The sequence below is a fragment of the Dicentrarchus labrax genome, unplaced genomic scaffold (genome assembly GCF_905237075.1).
Source record: "Dicentrarchus labrax unplaced genomic scaffold, dlabrax2021, whole genome shotgun sequence".
NCBI classification, from domain to species: Eukaryota; Metazoa; Chordata; class Actinopteri; family Moronidae; genus Dicentrarchus; species Dicentrarchus labrax.
Window position 1 is genome coordinate 871757 of NW_026136875.1, and position 25212 is coordinate 896968.

A 25212-nucleotide genomic window follows, 5' to 3' on the forward strand; every position below is an offset into this window, starting at 1 on the left:
CTTTCAGACTAAACAAGCGCTGTGAACTCTGGGTAATAATGAAAATAATCAATAGTTAATACTTTAACTACAGTTTACTCTTTATAGTATACATATATATATACACGTGTATATATATATATATTATACATATATATATAGTATAATACATACATATGTATATAGAACACGTCACCATTATTCTCAGTAAATATATTTCTAAAGGTGCTATTGACATGAAATTTTCACCAGATGTTGGTAACAACCCATGCAATCCACACATGCAAAATCAAACCATAGATGTCCATAAATTAAGTTATGTGTAATAATGTGAAATGACACAGGGGAAAAGTATTGAACACATGACGAAAGGGAGGTGCAGAAAGTCATGGAAAGCCAAGACACCAGCTGAAATCTATCAGTAATTAGAAAGCAATCCTGCCACTTGTCAGTGCAAATTAATATCAGGTGGTTCAGTCCCAACTGATTGCCTATAAAAAGGTGTCTCATCACCGAAGTGTCACACAAGAAACATCTCATGATGGGTAAAACCAAAGAGCTTTCGCAAGCCCTTCGCAACCTATTGTTGCAAAACATACTGATAGCATTGGTTACAGAAGGATTTCTAAACTTCTGAATGTTCTAGTGAGCACTGTTGGGGCCATAATCCGGAAGTGGAAATAACATAATTTAACCATAAACCGGCCATGACTAGGTGATCCTCGCAAGATTTCTGACAGAGGAGTGAAAAGAATTATCAGAAGAGTTGTCCAAGAGCCAAGGACCACTTGTGGAGAGCTTCAGAAAGACCTGGAATCAGCAGGTACAATTGTTTCAGAGAAAACAATAAGTAATGCACTCAACCGCCATGGCCTGTATGCACGCTCACCGCGCAAGACTCCATTGCTGAAGAAAAAGCATGTTGAAGCCCGTTTACAGTTTGCTGCACAACATTTAGACAAGCCTGTGAAATACGGGGAGAATATAGTCTGGTCAGATGAGACCAAAATTCAACTCTTTGGATGCCATAATACACAGCATGTTTGGAGGTCAAATGGCACTGCACATCACCCCAAAAACACCTTACCAACAGTGAAGTTTGGAGGTGGGAACATCATGGTGTGGGGCTGTTTTTCAGCATACGGCACTGGAAAACTTCATATAATTGAAGGAAGGATGAATGGAAAAATGTACCAAGACATTCTTGATAAAAATCTGCTGCCATCTACCAGGATGATGAAGATTAAACGAGGGTGGACATTTCAGCAAGACAATGATCCCAAACAAACAGTCAAGGAAACTCTCAATTGGTTTCAGAGAAAGAAAATAAAGCTGCTAGAATGGCCCAGCCAATCACCTGAATTGAATCCAATAGAAAATCTATGGAAAGAACTAAAGATCAGAGTTCATAGAAGAGGCCCACGGAAACTTCAAGATTTGAAGACTGTTTGTGTGGAAGAAAGGGCCAAAATCACACCTGAGCAATGCATGTGACTAGTTTCTCCACACAGGAGGCGTCTTGAAGCTGTCATTACCAACAAAGGCTTTTGTACGAAGTATTAAATAAATTTCAGTCAGCGTGTTCAATACTTTTTCCCTGTCTCATTCCATTTTATTACACATAACTTTTTATTTAGAAATTATTTATTTTGGTTTCTTTGCGTGTGTGGATTGCATGGGTTGTTAGTGACATCTGGTGAAAATTTCATGACAATAGGACCTTTAGAAATATATTTACTGAGAAAAATGGTTATTTTACCCGCTGTATGTGTGTATATTACTGATAATAATCCACTGCTGCTGGAAACACACAGTTTTCACACTAAAAAGGCATTTTAAACACACAGACACACACACACACACACACATATACACATATATACACACACACACACACACACACACACACACACACACACACACACACACACACACACACACACACACAGTGAGTGATCATGCAGAGACTCTCTGAGGCTGAAATGACCAAATGTAGTCATGAATGAAGTTCTCACACTGTTTCCAACCTGTTTAAACTTGCTGCGTTGCCACGGCGATGGCGGAAGCGGCAGCTGCAGATAACCGCTGTGATGGATGATCGCGGATGCTAACTGCTAACTGAGGCTAACAGGAACTCACGCTGCTGCTGCAGTTCTTGTCGGCGGTTTGTTACAGAACAATAATCAATACCATTATTGATTATTTGATTTTATTTACAATAAACCATCAAATTTAATATAATAAACCAACGTTTTTCACGTGTCCCCTTTATGCTTGGAACGGGAGGGTGAGGCGAGGGAGTTGCAGTCTCCACTTCACCACTAGAGGGCACTAAATCCTCCACACTTTGTCTTTTCCACTGAAGTATAAGAATGAATTCAGAGTTTTTACTTAAAGCAGCAGCGAGCAACCTTCACTCTGAGTTGATTGCGGCGCCCCCTGTGGACAAAAGCGGTAGTGTTTCTACCGCCTGGTTTCATTTTATATATTCATTCTGCTGTGTGCTGTTTGTGTCTGTGTCTCACGCAGAGGCCCCATGTTTATAAGTCACCGTGGAGTCAGTATTTCTTCCTCCGCTCTTCGACCCAAACAAAGATGGCAGCCAGAAAAGATGGATGTGTGCTCGTCCTGTTGCTGCTTTTGGTTGGAGGAACGGAGTTTGTCAGATGCTCGCTGACACTCGGATTCTTTTTACACAAACATTTATGACATTTTATAGAGTAATTATTATGGTGCAGCCCCGGGTGCTGATGTTGTTCTGTATCTCCTCGTGGATCAGTGCGGCTGTTTGCTCTCACTGATGTATGATTCACGCAGGAGGGCAGCAATTTAATCCTAACCCTCCATTGGCCACAAACACACTGACCTTCATCACTGAGGTCCAAATGTCCTTTGTAATTTTAATAACAATAATGCTCCTGTGTTGTAGACCTGTGTGTGATAGACCAGCAGCTCTGTCAGGACGAGAACTCTCTGCTGAGTTTCGAGGCGATCTGCAGCATCCACAAACTGATGGATGACGACGCCGATGGGACGGTGGACGCCACCGAGACGGACGAGGTGAGACGCAGGCACTCCCGGCCGAAGGTAAAATGTGCCGTGCTGATTTATTTTTACGGTAAAATGTCGGAACCTGTTTCAGTTTCTCAGGGAGGATCTGAAGTATCACGACCCCAAAGCCAAACACAGCAGCTTCCACCGGGCCGACCTGCTCATCAGCGTGGAGGACATGTGGACCACCTGGAAGAGCTCCGAAGGTGAGGAGGAGGAAGAGGAGGAGGAGCACCTCACAGCGTCCTGAAAGGAACATTTATTCTAGTTTTCATTGTTCAGTTGCTTTTGCTCTCGCCACCTCCGTTGTAGAGGTTCAGAGTTCCTACGCCACGAAGGACGCTGCTGCCTCGCATCGCTCTTGGCTAGCAGAAAGCTATTGTTAGCTTTTTATCCTTAGCATGATTTATTGTTGGCTAAAATAGACACCGTTTGTCAGAATAACAAAAGTTAGTATCATGGATCACATTAGCTAATGTTAGCCAACTAGCATATCTACTCCAATAGGATTTTGCCAGCAGTAACGTCAGCATGCAAGCTAAGGTTAGCGAACCAGCGACAATCCAGCCACTTTGAATTATGTTATCCAGTCTGGATATAGTGACAGTATTGTGCTACGTACGAGTGTACATATCCACTCAGATACTGTTTAGCAAGCAAGCTAATGTATCCAGCTAACAGCACAATCAGACAATGTGTTCCACTAGCTTAGCAGTAATGTTAGCTTTGACTTTGGACTCTGTGTTGTGGACTCTGTGTTGTGGACTCTGTGTTGGACTCTGTGTTGTGGACTCTGTGTTGGACTCTGTGTTGGACTCTGTGTTGTGGACTCTGTGTTGGACTCTGTTGTGGACTCTGTGTTGGACTCTGTGTTGGACTCTGTGTTGTGGACTCTGTGTTGGACTCTGTGTTGGACTCTGTGTTGGACTCTGTGTTGTGGACTCTGTGTTGTGGACTCTGTGTTGGACTCTGTGTTGTGGACTCTGTGTTGTGGACTCTGTGTTGTGGACTCTGTGTTGGACTCTGTGTTGGACTCTGTGTTGTGGACTCTGTGTTGGACTCTGTGTTGTGGACTCTGTGTTGGACTCTGTGTTGTGGACTCTGTGTTGGACTCTGTGTTGTGGACTCTGTGTTGGACTCTGTGTTGGACTCTGTGTTGTGGACTCTGTGTTGGACTCTGTGTTGTGGACTCTGTGTTGTGGACTCTGTGTTGTGGACTCTGTGTTGGACTCTGTGTTGTGGACTCTGTGTTGTGGACTCTGTGTTGTGGACTCTGTGTTGTGGACTCTGTGTTGGACTCTGTGTTGCCCACTGTTGGCACTCGGGAGCATAAAGGTCACAACCTTTGACCCTCAACCTACATAGAGACACATATAATATTAGCCTTGATGCTAATGCATTATTAGCGTTTCTCTCCATTTGTTTCTGCTGTCTTACAGTGAGTTGACTTCAATGTGAAACTAACTTCAGTCACTGTTGATGTTAGGCTGTTTGTATAAAGTCATCAGGGAAACGGTTGAGGAGAAGCAGTTTGTACATAAACAGCATCATAATGTACACACAGTTTATTCAGCCTGTAAATAAACCATCAGTCAGCTCACAGAACCAGACCTGAGGTTCATGTTGGTGTAAAGACGTTTCAGATTCCTCTGAGGAGGAACAGAGGGATGAAGAGGAGAGGAAGGACAGAAGTAGGGCTGTGTGATGATACAGTGAGGAGATAAATGATTGTTAGTGGGACGATCATTAACTGTTTCACTGCAGCTTCTGTCACTATGTGAGCGGATGGGGAAAGAAAGGATGAGTGTGCCACATTTATCCACACAGGCTCTCCTATTTCTGTTATATGACACATAAAGACACCACAGATAAACACATGAGACAGACAGTCAACTGCTGCACATTATTATTATAATATATATATTATTATTATTAAAGTGTACCAGGTTTGTGCTGCTGGACGTACTTTATCTCTCTCTGGGATTTCACAGGAAGCAATGAGCCTTAAACAGGGTAAAATCCTATTTTTGGATCCTCTTTATTTTATTTTCCAGCTCACTTTGTCACCACGATGACGTAAAAACAGACTCATGAAGGATCATAGCAGCAGCTCAGATGTGTTCTTTTCACACTGCCCTCTGACCTCTGTGTGTGTGTGTGTGTGTGTGTGTGTGTGTGTGTGTGTGTGTGTGTGTGTGTGTGTGTGTGTGTGTGTGTGTGTGTGTGTGTCTGTCAGTGTATAACTGGACGGTGCAGCAGGTGGAGGACTGGCTGCTCGTCAGTGTTGAGCTTCCTCAGTACACAGAAACCTTCAGGAAACAGCAGCTGGATGGAAAGGCCTTACCCAGGTACACACACAGTAACACACACACTGTAACACACACACTGTAACACACACTGTAACACACACACTGTAACACACACTGTAACACGCACTGTAAAACACACTGTAACACACTGTAACACACACACACTGTAACACACACTGTAACACACACACTGTAACACACACACACACACTGTAACACACACTGTAACCCCCACACACACACTGTAACACACACACACACACACTGTAAAGCACACACACACACACACACACTGTAAAGCACACACACACACACACACTGTAACACACACACTGTAACACACACACTGTAACACACACTGTAACACACACACACACACACTGTAACACACACACACACACACTGTAACACACACACACACACACACACACACTGTAACACACTTTCTCCCCACAGAAACAGCTGGTTCTGAGACTGGCTCGGTAGGAAGTGAGCAGGAACCATCTGAAAACAGGCTCACTTATTATATGAACATAATCAGTTACATGATTATGTTCAAATAATAATAATAACAACAATAATAATAATAATAATAATATTGTTAAAGCAGCCATAATAATATGTCAGCTCTCAGATTTCGGAGCATCCTTGAATGCACCAGTGGGCTTTGAAACCACGACTATGACAGTGTTTGTCTCTGGGTCGCCGCTTCCTGCCGAGGTTAAAGTGACAGTGTGTGTGTGTGTGTGTGTTGGCGGCAGGTTGGCGGTGAAGAACACCACGCTGACCGTGATCCTGCTGAAGATCTTAGACCGGAGTCACGCTCAGAAACTGCAGCTCAAAGCTCTGGACATCGTTCTGTTCGGCCCACCGCCAGGTCAGTGATTAAAGAAAAAACATCACTACAGATTATATTATTTTAAGTTTAGATTATTACTTTCTCCTTAGAATTTTTTCTTATTTCTTTTTTATTCACCCATGCTGGAGTGTGAATGTCGTTCTATGCTATCTAAGAGGGAACTTGTGTCATTATGTACCAGCCAACAGGGGACTGTCATTCTATACAGTACTAAAAACTAAATAAGATATAATCTAATGACATAATAAGGATGAATAGACCACTCTGTTTATTTCACCATTCCACACACATCATAAAAATAATTCAAATTCCCCTAAGAAATTCAAATTAGTGCACTATTGTAATAATATATAATTTATGTAATTAAAGCCTATATAAAGTAATGTTGTTGCTAGCACTGCAGGCCTTAATATTAGTGCATGCAGCCAAGTTACTTCTTAATTGCAGGTAAATCATTATTTATTCTCAAAAAAACTGGCCATGATTATTTTTGTAATATCTATATCGCAGATAAAGGTTTAAAAGTTTAAAAAAAAAATGTGTTTAAGTTAAATTGTATTTTTGAAAGAAACAAAGAAAGTCTTTGCAGTTAACAAACACTCATTGAAGGTGAAACACTGGGTAGAGGCCGTTCCACTGCAGCATATGGAGGTCCCCTCTTTGATTGGTAGACATCACTAATGGAAAAAAGTCCCCTCTTGGCAATTTCTTTAAAAAATAAAAAAACGACATTTGAAGTAACATTCTGGTAAAAAAAAACCTTAAAATAAAAAATTCTATGCTATTTTTGTTTTTTTAAAATAACCAGAAAACAGTCCCCTCTTGGATAGGTTAGTATGACAGTCCCCTGTTAGCAATATAGTAATATATATAGGTGTGTGTGTGTGTGTGTGTGTGTGTGTGTGTGTTTATAGTAATATATAGTGTGTGTGTGTGTGTGTGTGTGTGTGTTTATAGTAATATATAGTGTGTGTGTGTGTGTCTGTCTGTCTGTCTGTCTGTGTATTGATATTAATATATAGTGTGTGTGTCCGCAGGCCGTCAGAACCGGTGGAAGGACCTGGTTCTGGGTGTGTCCATCCTGATGGCGCTGGGCGGCTGCTGGTTCGCCTACGTTCAGACCAGGAAGTCCAGAGACGACCTGGGTCAGCTGATGAAGGACCTGGAGGGTCTGCAGAGGGCCGAGCAGAGTCTGATGGACCTGCAGGAGAAGTGAGTCCATCATCAATCACACCATCTCTGCACTCAATCTGACTCTTATTGATCCGTACTGATCAGAAGAGACCAATACTATTGATCATTACTGATCAATACTGACTAATACTGATCAATACTGACTCATACTGATCAATACAGACTCATACTGATCAATACTGACTCATACTGATCAATACAGACTCATACTGATCAATACTGACTCATACTGATCAATACAGACTCATACTGATCAATACTGACTCATACTGATCAATACAGACTCATACTGATCAATAGTGATCAATACTGACTAATACTGATCAATACAGACTCATACTGATCAATAGTGATCAATAGTGACCATCAGACTACTGTTACTATGAGTAATGCTGTAATGTGTTAATGCTAATGCTAACAGTACGATAACTGCTTAGTCTCCAGTTGTCCTTAGTGACGTGTAAATCTGTTGCTAGGAAACAGCTGTAGCCCTATCCAATCAGGAGCAACCAGCTATGTAAACAGGAAGTCACTGTAGCATTAGCAGCTATCTAGTTAGCATTATATATATATATATATTCATACACTTTATAATAAGAGGGGAATATCTGGTTATGCTAAGCTAACTGGTTTTATTTACTCATTGAGCTGCAGCCTGATAAAAGTAAACACTGACATTAGCATGATGCTAACTGCTGCAACCGGCTTCCACTAGTTTATATAAATTATAATTAAATATAAATTATAATTAAATATAATTAAATATAAATTATAATTAAATATAAATTATAATTAAATATAAATTATAATTAAATATAATTAAATATAAATTATAATTAAATATAAATTATAATTAAATATAATTAGCCTTCAGACTGTGAGTGAACTGCAGCCAGCAGGAAATAACTCACATAGTGTGTGTGTGTGTGTGTGTGTGTGTGTGTGTGTGTGTGAGAGAGTGTGTGTGTATGTGTGTGTGTGTGTGTGTGTGTGTGTGTGTGTGTGTGAGAGAGTGTGTGTGTGTGTGTGTGTGTGTGTGTGTGTGTGTGAGTGTGTGTGTGTGTGTGGACAGTCTGTGCAGAAGCTTTCTGTTTAAAGTCCTTATATGGTCAAAGAATATCCAGCAGCTCAGTCTGCACACACACACACACACACACACACACACACACATACACACTCTCTCACACACACACACTCACACACATATTGTAACATGTGTGTGTGTGTGTGTGTGTGTGTGTGTGTTGTAAGATGCTGTTTCACAGTTGTTCTGTTTCCTCCAACTACTGCTCATTACACTGTTACTATGGTAACTATCCCTACTGCTATCACTGTTGGTGCTTTATTACTATGTTTATTACTGCTGCTAATGCTAATAATGCTAATAATGCTAATAATGCTAAATACAGCTGCTCTGGATAGTGTCACTATATTCAAACAGGTGCTGATGAACAGAGGAGAGAGTACACACACTGCACACACTGTACACACACTGTACACACTGTACACACACTGTACACACTGTACACACACTGCACACACTGTACACACTGTACACACACTGCACACACTGTACACACACTGTACACACACTGTACACACACTGTACACACACAGATACACCTCTCCCTCAGACTGAGACACAGCACCCTCTGCTGGCACCAACATTTATTACAACACAGCATAATAATGGATATATAAACAGTAATAATGGATATATAAACAATAACGTTGTTGTTGTTGTTGTTGTCAGGCTGCAGAAGGCTCAGGAGGAGCAGCGCTGTGTTCAGGTGGAGAAGGTGAAGGTGGAGGAGCAGCTGAGGAGCGAGATCGACTCGGCCAAGCTGGAGGCTCAGCGGCTCCGAGAGCTCCGAGAGGGAACGGAGAACGAGAGGAGTCGGCAGAAATACGCCGAGGAGGAGCTGGAACAGGTCAGACTGGATGTTCACTGCAAACAGAGCAGCTACAGCACACCAGACTCCATTCATTAAACCACTGATTTTACCTCACAGGTAACTGTTAAACTGGACAGAAACAGAATCAAGCTCTTTAAAAGCGTCTCTGTTAGTGTTTCCAACAATCACCAACTCTGGTTTGGTGGAAATAAATCCTCAATTCACCGACGTATTCATGAAAAGAGCTGCAACGGTAGTGTAAGTTAGCGGTAACAGTAGTTGTTGTTTGTTCCACTAACAGTAGTTGTTGTTTGTTGTTTGTTCCACTAATAGCAGCTGTTGTTTGTTCCACTAACAGCAGTTGTTGTTTGTTCCACTGACAGCAGTTGTTGTTTGTTCCACTGACAGTAGTTGTTGTTTTTTGTTTGTTCCACTAACAGTAGTTGTTGTTTGTTCCACTAACAGTAGTTGTTGTTTGTTCCACTAACAGTAGTTGTTGTTTGTTCCACTGACAGCAGTTGTTGTTTGTTCCACTGACAGCAGTTGTTGTTTGTTCCACTAACAGTAGTTGTTGTTTGTTCCACTAACAGCAGTTGTTGTTTGTTCCACTGACAGCAGTTGTTGTTTGTTCCACTAACAGTAGTTGTTGTTTGTTCCACTGACAGTAGTTGTTGTTTGTTGTTTGTTCCACTAACAGCAGTTGTTGTTTGTTCCACTAACAGCAGTTGTTGTTTGTTCCACTAACAGTAGTTGTTGTTTGTTCCACTGACAGCAGTTGTTGTTTGTTCCACTAACAGTAGTTAGGGATAGAGCCAGCGATCGCTGGAGGTCCCTATTGTATTTGCTATGTTTCTTCTTATTATTATTTTTAGCGCCTTTGACTGCGTTTTTGCCCAAAGTTGTCAGGCCTGGTGAAAAATTTTATATTCTATGTGTCACTTTTGGGTCGGCCACTAGGTGGCGCTACTATAAGAAAAGTGCGTTGACATTTTCGTGTTCCTCCTACACGCTTTGTCCGATTCGCACAAAAATTTTCACCTAGCACCTGGGGACCGCCCTGGCAAAAAAAGTAATTTGAACATTTTTGAAATTCCAAAAAATAAGAACGCTATAAAATTAAGACTTCCTAAAGATTTTTCGTCAAAAAAGGAAGTGGACCATTTCTCCACATTGGTATGTCCGATTGACACCAAGCTTGGTCCATAGTTCCACATGTCTTCCTTAGGCATCGTGCACAATCTTGAACAATTTGAGGTTACCACCACTAGGTGGCGCTCTGGTGGTAGTGTAAATCACTCTGCAGAGACCGTAATAGTTATGAGTATGAAATTTACAGGGCACATGTAGAGTGGTGCCTGAAGCTCACATACCAAAAATTGTGTTTGTCATGTTTGTAGCGCCCCCTACAGGATTAAAAAAAAAAGCAGCCCCAGCGCCACGTTTCACCGATATGTATGAAACTAGTATAGTTACTATACTATATGTAAACTACTATATGTATGTAGGCACGTGTAACATGCCGGGACGTACAAAAAAGCCTCTTGGACCCATACCCGAAACCCCACGGGAAGTCGGCCATCTTGATTTTCATTGTCACTTTCGGCAAACTTTTCGCGTTGTATTTGAACATACTCCTCCTAGGGAATTTAACGGATCTACTTCAAAATTTGTCAGTAAAGTCAAAAAATGGTGCTGATTCTCAAAGTTGTGCTATTTGTTCTTGTACGTTGAAGGGCGTGTCCGTGGCGTTCGGTCAAAGTCAGCCGTTTTGAGTTCCGTGCTAATTTTTCTGTGAATTTTTGCCTTGTATTTGAACGAACTCCTCCTAAACACGTCTACATGACAATATTCAGACATAGTGATCGTGCTACCTACTGGCAACAGGAAGTAAGCGCTGCGTAGCGATTTTGAGCTGATTTACGTGAAATTGCGGCCGCAGCACGCCCCGAGTTGCGTGGAGTGCGAGGTCTCGCCCAACGCTGTTTGCAGCTTTAATTGTTGTTTGTTCCATGAACAGTAGTTGTTGTTTGTTCCACTAACAGTAGTAGTTTCTGCCACTGACAGACTCAGGTTGTTATTGTCAGTGTCTGACAGCATTATGGAAAGGATCCCTACAGAGATAGACCTTTAGTTTAACCACAAACAGCCGTAATATCACTATCACTCTCCACCAGACTCCAGAGACACAAACACTCATTTTACCTTCAGATCATCGTAACTTCACAGACAGCAGTCTGACAGACAGACAGTACTGACAGCAGTACAGACAGCGGTACAGACAGACAGACAGTATTGACAGCAGTACAGACAGCGGTACAGACAGACTGACAGACAGTATTGACAGCAGTACAGACAGCGGTACAGACAGACTGACAGACAGTACTGACAGCAGTACAGACAGCGGTACAGACTGACAGACAGTATTGACAGCAGTACAGACAGCGGTACAGACAGACTGACAGACAGTATTGACAGCAGTACAGACAGCGGTACAGACAGACTGACAGTACGTATTGTGTCGTAGTTCCGGACGGCGCTGAAGAAGGCGGAGAGGGAGTTGGAGTCGCGGCCGCTCTGGGCGCCACCGGAGGCTCTGCAGAAGTGGCTGCAGCTGACGCACGAGATCGAAGTTCAATATTACAACATCAAGAAACAGAGCGCAGAGAGACAGCTGCTGCAGGCCAGAGAGGGGGTGAGGACCACTTATTGATCACACTGATCAGGATGGTGATGATGATGATGATGATGATTATGATGGTGATGATGATGTCGGTGGTGTTTCAGGCAGAGAAGATCAAGAAGAAGAGGAGTTCTCTGTTCGGGACGTTTCATGTGGCTCACAGCTCCTCGCTGGACGACGTCGACCACAAGATCCTCTCTGCCAAGTGAGTGACCTTTGACCCCGAGCAAGCTGCTGGATCTGATGGCGTTTCAGCTCCTGCGCTGGTTGGATGTGTTTTTGGTTAGAAGTCTGAAATAAAGTGTGTTGTTACTAAATAAGCCCCGCCCCCTCAGACAGGCCCTGGCCGAGGTGACGGCGGCCCTGCGGGAGAAGCTCCACCGCTGGCAGCAGATCGAGTCTCTGACGGGTTTTTGTGTGGTCAACAACCCGGGTCTGGGAGCGCTGGCTGTCGCTCTCAACCTGGACCCGTCCTTCCTCGGCCTGCGACCTCCGACCCCTCAGCACCTCCTCCTCTCTGATGACCTCGACGACATGGACGAAGACATCCTGTCTCCTGGGACGCTGCAGTGTAAGTCTGTCTTCACCAGGAAGCAGTGAGCCACAGACAGGAAGTCAGATGGTACTGTGCACGTAAAATCTATGGAAGCTCATTTCAGCCAGTGGAATAAAAGAATAAGATAGAAGTCAAAATAATGACATAAGAAGTTTAAATTTAAAAGTTTTTATCTCAAAATTCTGGCCTTTTTTTAATTATGACCTTTTATAATCATGGAAATATTTTTTATTAGTTTTCATCTTATTTTTTATTTTGGCAGGAATGGGCTTCCATATAAACTCACAGAATTACTGTACAGATTAACTACAGATGCTCATGAGGGACAAACTGTAGACCTCTGTCAGCTCACCTGTGGTCCGCTCACTGTCTCCATCCCCTCCTCTGATTGGTCCTTTCTTCTGGGCATCTCTCTCTTGATTGGCTCCCTCCAGACGCAGCGTGGCAGATGGACCGGCGAGTGAGCGACCTCTGGCCCCTGAGTGGCATCGCAGACACCCAGGCACCATGGAAACACTCTGGTTGGCCCCTCCCTCCTACAGCCTCCCTCTCTCTGATTGGTTCATGCCTCTGTACGATCAGTGGGGATAACTGATCAATCAATAATCGTGTAATCCTTCAATCCTTCGTCAGGTTCCCACTGAGTGTCAGAAACATTAAATACGTTTTTTAATTGGAATAAAAACACCTAAAATCCTGATGAATCCAAAAATAAAACTCTAAATAAGTTTTATATAAGTATTATTTATCAAAATGTGAAAAAAGTAATATTCATACTACTAGATAATAATAATAATAATAATACTAATAATAATAGTATTTCTCGAGTTTTGTGCTAAAGGAATTCAAGGCCCAAATAAAGGCAGGTTGAGCTCAGTGATGAATAAAATCTTCTGCACATTAGTTTTAAAATAATTGTTTCATACATTTTTTTCAGATTTATTGAATTTGACTGAACAATTCGTAACAGATTAATCTGTTGGTAGTCGAATGTGGGAACCAACAGGCCAAATAAAAAGAGCTTTACACTTTCAAACGGAGGTATGAATCAACCAGAAGGCAGCGTTCATTGTGACAGAAAACCTGCGTAACAGATTTATATATATATATATATATATAAATATATAAATATACGTGTTAGCTGGCAGTGACTAAAAAGATAATTTTATTAGTTATCAAGCTAACGTTGCTGCAGTGATATGCAGAGTTATTCTTACAGAAAACATCTGATTCTCTCAAATTTTAAATCAAGTTTTATAATAATAATAATAATAATAATAATAATATAATTATAATAACAATTATAATAATCTGATAATAATTAAAGTATTTCTGTGCTGAATGTTTCCTATATAAATATAAACGTTTAATTGGGGTTTGTTCAAGCTAAGAAAGAACACCAGTCCTTCAATAAACGCCGTTTAAAGGATGAATATCAGTCTGATGTGTTCAGTGCCCAGCTGGACGCAGTTAGCCTAGCTTAGCATAAAGAGTGGAAGCAGAGAGAATCAGCTTGTCTGGTTCAACAATCGATTAACAATCATCTTTTCTGTTAAAAGCTGCACACAAACCGAAATGTAAAAACCAGTTTGTGGTTTTATTGGAACTATTTCTTTACAAACAACAGTGTATCCATCCGCCACGTGTGTCCGTTATTCGGAAACCCTGACAGTCCGACAAATGTCCGACTGGTCCGAAAACAGACACCCACGGCTCCGAAGGCTTCCTGACAATAATATCTTCCTGTATGTAAAGTCAGGTGACCTTCATCGTCATGGCAACAATAATGAACATGTGGTTAATGTTATGAAAGAGTTGCAGTTTGGCTAAAAACTAGTTGGCTATGTTTAAGAAAAGATCCCAGTTGGGGTTAAAATAAGTCCTTTAGTTACGTTTGTCAGCGTGTTGATACCAGATTCTGTATCTTCAGAGTTAATTTGGGTCTAATAGGACATTTTATTGGCGCCGTGTCTCAGGCTACGTCACAGGTTGCCAGATACGGTAACGAGACAAACCTGGCAATCTCACTGTGCTGACGAACACATACACTGTGCTTTTTACATTTCTGTTTGCATACGGATTAAAGGCATACTATGCAGTTTTCTGGTTTTGTCAAACAGCTACCCCTAGAGTCGCTGCGGAGTACTTGTTACTGTTGTAAATACCACTCACCAGAGCCGTCCCTATATACGGCTCAGCGTCTCTGCACTCACGGCCTGATCCCCCCCTGTATACCGGTACATGTTCAGGAGGATGGAAGCATCGGACATCGAACAGGCAAAGATTGATAGATTCACGTCTGAGTGAATGCCTGCTAGTGTCTTCCTTTGAGGCTGCTTCTTATGTCGCTGATGTATGTGACGCCACCTTCAGACTTGCATTGCTGGTTCTGCCAACGGCGTCCCTCTCCTGCTTCGCTATCAGGATGATTCGCTATACTACGAGTTCGTTTACAATCGAAATTACTTTGAAGCTGCTATATTAAGGTAAAACTCTTGCATAGTGTGCCTTTAATTGAGTAAACTCTCGAGGTTTCAAGGTCTCAGAGAGTCTCATCCCCCGCTCCCAGTCTTAATGCTAAGCTAGGCTAACTCCAGATAATCTCACTCTCAAAAAGAAAGAAAATATTCCTTTTAAATGTTTGATAGAAACTAAAAGCTATCAAACAGCAGGTTTCCGTGTGAACGCCTCCTCACCTTCCTCACCCTCCTCTTCCTCCCTCCGTCTGCTCAGATCAGACGAAGCTGTTTGGAGCCTTCTCCTCCTCTTCCTCCTCCTCTTCCTCACCCTTTCACCCTCTGAAGACCCGGATCACTCAACACTATACTAACCGTTTTCCCTCCTCTCCTCACTAACATCCACTTATAGGTCTGCAGCAGCTAAAACCACAAAGTCACAATTCAGATTCAGTCAGTTCAATGTTTTGTTTCCACTTTTTTATTAAGTTAACAATGCCACAAATACTTAATTGAAGGACGGCCCATTATTCCGAAATCCCAAAAGTCTGAAAGCCTATTTGTCCGAAAAACAGACGCTCATCGCTCCGAAGGCCTGTTTTACTAAGAATACTATTTTTTTGCCCTTAATACCATAAAACGTATTATTCATAATACCTGAATATATTAAATATTATTAGATATAAAGATGACGTCTCCACTTCCTCCCACTGTACAGATATATATTCTAACATCAGTTAACCCTTTAGGTGCCGGGTTTTATTTTGAAAAATACTAGATTTTGACATCTAAATTTCAGGAGGCTCTGGCTTGAAAGTGGTTTGAGATACAGACAAAGTGTAAATGAGACAAATATTGAGAATGACAAAGTTTATCTAGGGAGTCAATTTTTCCATCTAATTTGCATATTATGACGTCATATGGCGACGGCCATATTGGATTATATAATTTCCATGAAAAACCTGATATTTTGAAAGAGAGTTGAACTTATTTCATCAGATTCACCCCCTCCATCCATTTGTTATGTTGTCCACATATCAAATGAACAGGTAAAAGTAAATTGTAAGCCAACAGTCGTAAACTAGAACTATTGGAGGACACTTTTTCTTTTCTTTTTTATTCCCTTCTTCATAATTATTATTAATAATAATAATAATAATAATAATAATAATAATATCATTATAATATGATAATAATAATAACAGTAGGCGTCTTTTAGCTGCCGCGCATGGACGCACTGTGACCGGCGAGGTAGAAAGAGTGAACACTAACGCTGGTCCCGGCGCTATTCTCACCACCCGCGCTACTTCTATGTTGGGCAAAGGGTCGTGTGTTTGTGCTTGTGTGTCTTCCTTGCTCTGCCCGGCAGCGCCGGTGCAAAGATGCACCGTGACTATCACACTCACTAAACGACCAGCCATCATCTCCCAGAGGTAGATTTTCCCCTTCAGAATCAGGATCATAGGAGACCCATCACTTTCCTAAGCGTCAACTCTTTGCTTGCCATTTTCGTTTATTTCGTCTCAATAACTCCTAAATCCAGCAATACCACTTCAGCATAAATAGCGCCGTGGCACACTATTTCCGGTTTCTCACCCAACAGTTTGGACGGGACTTCCTCGAACATTTTGCATTGAAACATGACGTTTTTCTGAGCTAAGGTCTAAGTACGGGATGTCTGCCAACTAGTGGAGGGGAGTATGAACAAGATATAACACTCTATTAGGAGAAAACAGCTGTTTGATTCAGTACCGCGTCCTGTCGCAATTTTGCAACTTTGGCGCTTAAAGGGTTAAGTTACGTGCGTAAGTTGGTGATAGCAGTCTGTGTATTTTTGGGACAACAGGCCTTCGGGGCAGTGATGGGTTTTTGGAATTTGTCGGACAAAATAGGCTTTCGGTCCAATAAGACATTTTTCAGACTATTGAGGTTTTGGATCGATGGAATGGCACCGATCAGATCCCAGATCTGGATCTTGGATGTAAACGTTCTGAATGAACAATGTATAAGTTACAGTTTGAATTTAAATGTGAGAGTTTTTGTATTTTAGATACTGAGTTCCAACATTAATTTGACCTTTTTATCTGCTTTCAGCTTTGTTGTCCGTCGCACTCTTTACGCTGTTCACTTCTGGTTATTAAAATAAAACAACTTACTCAGTCTAACTCCTCCTCCCTCTCCTGCAGCTCAGAGTCTGATGCCCCTGCGACAGAGGATAGGAGACCCCGCTCTGGCTTTCAGCTCTCAGAGGTTGGTTGAAGGACGGGGCTTACCTCAGCAGGAAGGGCGTGGCCTGCTCACATCATCCCGCCCTCCCAGTGGCCGGCAGAGTCGCAGCCGCTCCATTGGCCAGCTGGAGTTCCTCCCCGTGCCCTCCCCCTCTCTCTCTTCCTCCCTGTCTCACCCCTCCATCGGCCCCGCCTCTCCTCCTGACCCCCCTGCCCTCTCACTCTGTCCTCCCCCCTCCGACTCCTCCTCCTCCTCTTCCTACGCTGAAGGCACCGCACATTTTTCCACTCTGCTCTTCCGTTCTTCGTACTTCCACTCTCTGGAGGCAGCGTCCAGCCTCCCGCCTGCAGGGGGCGCTGCGACAAGCCATAGACAGCGCTGTCGCTCCGGCAGCTTTGGGTATCTTCTTCTGCACGACCACTTTCTAACGACTCTGACGTACTAACGAGACTGAAAAAACTGAATCGGTGGACCTCGTCACCGAAACATTCGTACACAGATCTGATCTGAACTTTAAATTTATGAGAGGCCAGAATTAAGAGGCTGTTTAAGTTTTATAAGTGGGCAGAATTTGGGACTTTCCTAATTAAAGGGTTGAGAAATAAAAAAAAATGAAACAAGAAGAAAAAGTGATAAAAGAGAAATACATAGAAAAAATCCTATTTTTATCCCATAGTTTTTACTTTTTATCTCATACTACCACTGGTAAATTTGTTTTTTTATGCCAACGACTGATTGTCTTATCTGAACTTAAAACTAGTCCCTCTAGGATTTCACTGGATTTTTGGGGGATTGTTGCAACGTAAAATATTTTTTTTTAAATTGAAGACAACTTGTTACAGTGAGAATAAAATCTCTAATAGTTTGGTGACTCAATGTTTTGCACATGGATCTGCTATGATTGGTGAAGCTCGAAGAAAACTTATTCGTTCGACTAAATAGATCATTTTATTTCTAAAATATTCAAAGCAGAAGTCGGGATTAAACGCTTCCGAGTTTCATAAGTGATCATTTTGGATTTATGTGTTTACAGACCACTTATAAATTTGGGTATTTTCTACGCCGACGACTAATTGTCTTATCTGTTCTTATAACTAGTCCCTATAGATTACACAGGACTTTTTGTGGGGTCATTGCTGCCTAAAATTTCAGCTTTTCTAAAAACTTGCAACTCCTTTTGTGATGTTTTAAACATTTTCTTTTCTGTGAAATTGTGGGAGAAAGTAAACATTGCAAAATAGATGTTTTTTTCATGAATCAGACAAATTGTTTTCTTATTTTTTTCTGAAGAATTTGAGGAGAATAAGAAAACATTTGTGAATGAGGTCCAATGTACGCCACAGCTCTCAGTTAATCTCTTCCAACTCACCATTTCCCTTCCTAACTTTGTTGTATTTTATCTTTAACATAGTTTTAGTAACACCTTTATAGTTGGTCGTCACCTTCATATATGATATAAACAAATGTTATGATAGAACATGTGTCTATTTTATGATGATGCATTAACAGCTGGATGTGTTATTTATATAATAAGTCTGATAGTATTGAGTCTTATGAAGATGTTTATTAGCTCAGTAAATAGTCTCAATCTCTAGTTTCAAGTCTCTTTGCAGCCCTTGTAGCTGCCCCCTGCTGGCCTTTAGAAAGAATGCAGGTTTAAGACATTTCCACCTAGCTCTGTAGAGTAATAAAGAGCGACCGCCCTCTACTGGTAGAAACACAGCTTCTGCATTTGACTTTCTCCACTGGCTGATCTAGAGACAGGCAACAGGTTCTGAATGGAGTTTGGCTGATGCTCACTTATTTCAGAGTAAAATAAAACCAAATAATCAAGTAACAGACACATATTTTCCAACTTCCTCTCTTCTGTAGGTCTCTGTATAAATATGAAGTTGAGTGACAATAAATCCACTTTTTAATCCCAAACGTTTCACAGATAAACTGTGCAGGAAAGATTCAGACGTTCAGTTTTTGCAGCTCTGTTCATAAACATCCATGTTTAGCATGTTAGCAAGATTAGCTTCTGATTTGATTTTTGTCCCTTTGTCTTTCAGGGACATCATGAACCGCTCAGACTCTGACTCCGCCCTCCCTCTCTCTCACAGCGAATCACGAGGCTTGTACGGCTCCAAGCCCTACCTCCATTCATCCAGGCTCCACCCACTGCAGGGTCAGGGCTCTGGGCTCGGTGGAGGAGCAGGAGGAGGCCTGGAGAAGAGCTCCAGCCTCGGGGAGCTGAGGGGCAACCCCGTCACCTCCGCCCTCGCCTCCTCCTGCTCCACCCGTTCCCTCTGCATCACGTCCGACACCGCCGATGGACCGCTCGTCTTCTCGTCCTCTGCCTCGTCCAGCTCGTCCAGCAGTGGTCGCGGGACGGCCGTCCAGCACCTGACCAGGAGGAGTCCCGTGGAGCAGGATGGCGGAGAGGAGAGCGAGTCGTCCGGCAGCCGGAGGAGAAATGCTTTCAATAAGATCTTTAAGAAGAAGCAGGGACGCCACTGAACCGGAGTCTCAAAACTTACAAACCTGCTTCTGTCTCACCACGAGATCTTCATCGTGATGAACGAAACAGACGCTCACAGGGAACATCAGCTTTTAACGCTTCACTCGTCCGCCTTTTACTTCTCTCTGTTAAACTGAGGAAAGATTCAGACTGAAGACGACACAGCTTACAGCGGCACAAACCAACGAAGAAGACCAAGAGGAGGACTGAACAAGTTCATCTTCTTGAAGAGAAACTGACCCAACGTTTCTGAGACAAACGAGATGATCTTCTCGCTGGATGTAGATTTAGTAAAAATACGTTGTTTCAGCTTCTTAAAGTTTGACCATTTTTATGCCAAAGAGTTTTCTGTCTGTCTGTCGGGGTTGAAAACTCTCCAAAGACCAGATTTAAAACCTCACGTAGCTTCTTCCTCCTGTTGAAAGCTGCGAGCCAATCAGCCTGCAGCCTGTTTCAATGACACGTCGTCCAATAACTGAGCTACTGAAATACACAAAGACAACTTTCCCGCTCTGGTTCAGACCAAACTCCTCCCTGTGGACCACCCCAGGACAACAATATGTCCGATAGTGAATGGCTGTGTGTCGTGAGTTCAATATATGACTCCTGTCAATTTAAAAAATACTTTTAAGTCAAGAAAGTTTCTGATTGTCTGTGAACTGTAAGAAAATTACACATTTCTCTCTCCACAAGCTAACGTCAACCAGAGCCAAGGTTATTATTGTTCACTAAAACTAAAACTAGCTGAGAGAAAACAGTTGGTGTCGGTGTAAATGTTTAGAGACTGTGAGTTTATGTGTTTGTTCTGTTCTACCGATTGTGCAAACAAACAAACTGAAACTGAACTGAAGATAAAAATAAAAGTAACTGAACAATATAAAGCTATAATAACTGATGAACAGCTGATTAAACACATCCGGTGAGATAGCATAAAGGTGGCGACCATGTTGGTGCTAACCTGAATTTAAATGTTTCTGCGACAACTGCAACTGTCTTGTCTTGAAAAAAAACATTTACTTTTTCATTTTTGGCACAAAAACTGGATTCCAAAATCATTCGTCTCTCGTCTTTCTAACGTATAGTAGTTTGAATAAAGAACCTGGACATAGATTAGCTTAGCATATAGCATATCTAAGTACAGGAAAGGAGGAAGTAGACTGAGACTTGCTCTGATTGGACCCCCCCCGTCATATTGATACTCACATTCCTCGAAGCACTGGTCGAGGAGGTGGAGTAGCAGCCATATATGATTCGAGCGTTTTAATGGACCCTAAACCTAAACTAAATTATAATTCATTTGAAAGCCTTGTTCTTAGTCTTTCTCACCCAAACTGGAAAACACTGCAGCCAGTTCTATTTGTTATAGTGTACCGCGCTCCTGGACCGTACTCTGATTTTATATCTGAATTCTCAGAGTTTTTATTTTAGGCCTTAAATCAGATAAAGTAATTATTGTAGGTGATTTTAATATTCATGTGTATGTTAACAATGACAGCCTTAGTAACGCATTTATATCATTAATAGACTCAATTGGCTTCTGTCAGAGTGTAAATAAACCAACTCATTGTTTTAATCACACTCTTGACCTTGTTCTATCATATGGCATTGATATGGAACATTTAATAGTCTTCCCACATAATCCTTTCCTATCTGACCATTATTTAATAACTTTTGAATTCATACTATTAGATTATAAGCCATTAGGTAAAACTTCCTACAGCAGATGTCTATCTGACAGTGCTGTAGCTAAATTTAAGGAGGAGATTCCTTCAGTGTTTAATTCAATGCCATGTCTGAATTTAACAGAGTCCTATAACGACTTTAGTCCCTCTGAAATTGATAATCTTGTCGATAGTGCTGCAGGCTCACTACGAAGAACATTAGATTCTATCGCTCCTATAAAAAGGAAATTATTAAAACATAGGAGACTAGCACCTTGGTACAACCACCAAACCCGCCAGTTAAAGCAAAAAATCTGAAAGGAAATGGCAAATTATCAGAATATCGCTCAATTTGGCAAGATAATCTTAAAACCTATAGAAAGGCCCTCCGTAACACCAGCCTATTACTCAGCACTAATAGAAGAAAAATAAGAATAACCCTAGGTTCCTCTTCAGCACTGTAGCCAGGCTGACAGAGAGTCACAGCTCTATTGAGCCACATATCCCCATAACCTTAAGTAGAAACGACTTTATGATCTTCTTTTATAATAAAATTATTTCTATTAGAGAGAAAATTAATCACCAACTGCCATCAACAGTTATCAGTGGCTCTCCAAGTTCAGGAACTTTAACTAATGTAAACTCAGATATATATTTAGACTGTTTTTCTGCTATCGATCTTCACCAGTTAACTTCAATAATTTCTACATCGAAGTCATCTGTTGGACCCGATCCCAACTAGGCTTCTTAAAAAAGTCGTACCCTTAATTGGCACTTCTTTACTTGATATGATTAATCTTTCTTTATTATCAGGATATGTACCACAGTCCTTTAAAGTAGCTTTAATTAAACCCCTTCTTAAAAAGCCCACTCTTGACCCAGGGGTTTTAGCCAACTATAGACCGATCTTTAACCTCCCCTTCCTCTCTAAGATTCTGGAGAAAGTAGTCGCCAAAGAGTTGTGTGACTTTTTACATAACAATAGTTTATTTGAGGATTTGCATTCAGGATTTAGAGTTCATCACAGCACAGAGACAGCTCTGGTTAAAGTTAATAATAACCTTTTGATTGCTTCAGACAATGGACTTGTTTCTGAACTTGTATTATTAGATCTTAGTGCTGCATTTGACACCATTGACCATAATATTCTTTTACAGAGACTTGAGCATCAAATTGGCATTAAAGGAACCGCACTAAGCTGGTTTAGGTCATATTTATCAGATCGTTCGCAGTTTGTACATGTTAACGATGAATCTTCAATAAATACTACAGTTTGTCATGGAGTTCCACAAGGTTCTGTACTTGGACCAATACTATTTACTTTATATATGCTACCTTTAGGCAACATTATTAGGAATCACTCCATTAACTTTCACTGTTATGCAGATGATATGCAGTTATATCTATCAATCAAGCCCGATGAAATTAATCAATTATCTAAATTACAAACATGTCTTAAGGACATAAAATCCTGGATGAGCTGCAATTTTCTGATGTTAAACTCAGAAAAAAAAAACGAAATTCTTGTACTTGGCCCTAAAAATCTTAGAGACTCACTGTCTAAAGATATAGTTACTCTAGATGGCATTAACTTGGCCTCTAGCACCACTGTCAGGAATCTTGGAGTTATCTTTGATCAGGATTTGTCATCTAACTCCCACATAAAGCAAACCTCTAGAACTGCCTTCTTTTATTTACGTAATATTAGAAAAATTAGACACATACTATCACAGACAGATGCAGAAAAACTAATTCATGCATTTGTTACTTCAAGGCTGGATTACTGCAACTCTTTATTATCAGGTTGCCCCAATAAGTCCATTAAGACGCTCCAATTAATTCAAAACACTGCAGCACGAGTACTGACAGGAACTAGAAAAAGAGATCACATCTCTCCTGTACTAGCTTCTCTGCACTGGCTCCCTGTAAAATGTAGAATAGAATTTAAAATCCTCCTCCTCACCTACAAAGCTCTTCATGGTCAGGCCCCTTCATATCTTAAAGAGCTCATAGTACCCTATTACCCCACTAGAACACTACGTTCTCTGAATGCTGGGCTACTTGTGGTTCCTATAGTCTCTAAAAGTAGAACAGGAGCCAGAGCCTTCAGTTACCAAGCTCCTCTCCTGTGGAACCAGTTTCCAGTTGTGGTTGTGGAGGCAGACACCCTCTCCACATTCAAGAATAGGCTTAAGACATTCCTCTTTGATAAAGCTTATAGTTAGGGCTGGATCAGGTGAGTCCTGAACCATCCCTTAGTTTTGCTGCTATAGGCCTAGACTATCGGGGGATTTCCCATGCCATGGTGCACTGAGCTCCTCTCTTCCTCTCTCTTTCTGCACTCATTCATGTCCCATTAATGCATGTTACTCACTTCACTTCTTCCTCAGAGTTCTTGTGCTTTCTCGTCTCGCAGGATCTTATCAATCCTGGTGGAGCCTCCTGCCATGGTCATGCTAGATTGCCATTGCCAATACTGTTGTTGCTGTGCACCTGTCTGTCTGTCTCTCGCTCTCTCTCTCTCTCTCTCTCTCTCTCTCTCTCTCTCTCTCTCTCTCTCTCTCTCTCTCTCACCCCAACTGGTCGAGACAGACAACCACCCACCTAGGGCCGAAGGATTCAGTTCAATTCAATTCAATTCAATTCAATTCTGTCCTAGGTTTTTCCTTGCCCTTGTCGCCAAGGTCTTGCTCATGGTGGTACTGTTGGGTCTCTGTAAATAATGTTATAAAGAGTTCGGTCTAGACCTGCTCTATTTGAAAAGTGTCCTGAGATAACTTCTGTTATGAATTGGCGCTATACAAATAAAATTTAATTGAATTCAATTCAATTCAATTCAATTGAAGGGTTTGTAGTAGAAGCTGGTAGTTAGCGGGAAGTGTTTTACTGTGACTGTAGTTTCTTTCTGTCCGCGCAGTAAAAGAAGATAATTGTGGGAATTAGCTGTGTGGTGTTAGAGTTGAATTTAAAGTTTTAACCGTCACACGGCCGACAACTGTCTCGAGTTGTCTGATGACAACTGAACGCATCACGAATGCTTCAAAATTAGACGATCCAAAGCTGTGCTTCAGGCGGTGCGTTCAGGCGCTCATTGTTCAAACGTAAAGTCAACAATTTCCAAGTTTCCCTTAAAAAGAAACTGAGGATGTTAAACTGGGATCAGTTCAATCACCTGAATGCCGTTGAGCAGGTGACCGGTGTGCAGTGCATTGTGGGAAACTGAACCTTCGAAACAGACAGTGTGTGTCAGGTGCGTGATGGGAACTCACATATTGTTGTGTAAGTGCCTTTTTGTTACATATTGTACATATCAGAGTACATTATGGGATTATTGTTGTTCTGCAGTCTGCGAGTGTGATCAGATCAATAACCTCCTTTATGGTTTAAAGGATCATTTTAGACTGTTGTATTTTGTGTTGCAACGATTAGTCGATCAATGAGTCGATTGGAAGAAAATTAATCGTCCAAACAATTCTCTGATTCTGGTTTTATTGTTATAAACTGAAAATAAACTGTTAAATAAAGACGATGTTGGAAGAACAACTTCTGGCTGCCGGAGACATTTTCACTGTTTTTTGATATTTCACAGATAAAATAATAAATTGATTATAGAAGCTAATTTCTGCCAATGTGAAAAAAAAGTAATAATATATAATAAAAACAATAGAACGAGAATATTCCATAACAAAGTATATTAATAAGATTTAGACGTTGCTTTTTATTTCTAAATAAATAAACACACTCACACAGACCAGCTACACTATTAGATGTGTAATGTTAATGTATTAGTTAACTGACAGTATGTTGTATAATGATGGAAGTTGAATAAATGTTGTTTAT

At 41.3% G+C, this 25212-nt stretch overlaps 1 protein-coding gene across 4 annotated transcripts in view; it reads left to right on the forward strand.

The window, feature by feature from the left end:
* LOC127360386 (stromal interaction molecule 1) overlaps positions 1–24915 on the forward strand; it is a 34322-nt gene extending 9407 nt beyond the window's left edge. The window contains exons 3-14 of one of the 4 annotated variants that reach the window (XM_051394789.1): positions 2909–3039; positions 3122–3236; positions 5267–5378; positions 6101–6216; positions 7236–7410; positions 9146–9323; positions 11812–11979; positions 12072–12172; positions 12303–12538; positions 12958–13095; positions 17166–17229; positions 19263–24915. In XM_051394789.1, the coding sequence (XP_051250749.1) occupies positions 2909–3039; positions 3122–3236; positions 5267–5378; positions 6101–6216; positions 7236–7410; positions 9146–9323; positions 11812–11979; positions 12072–12172; positions 12303–12538; positions 12958–13095; positions 17166–17229; positions 19263–19710 (1982 nt within the window). In that variant the 3' untranslated portion in view covers positions 19711–24915. The remainder of the gene's footprint in view (positions 1–2908; positions 3040–3121; positions 3237–5266; positions 5379–6100; positions 6217–7235; positions 7411–9145; positions 9324–11811; positions 11980–12071; positions 12173–12302; positions 12539–12957; positions 13096–17165; positions 17230–19262) is intronic. The other 3 variants (XM_051394790.1, XM_051394791.1, XM_051394792.1) reach the window with 3 other exon arrangements.
* Positions 24916–25212: the final 297 nt, after the last annotated feature.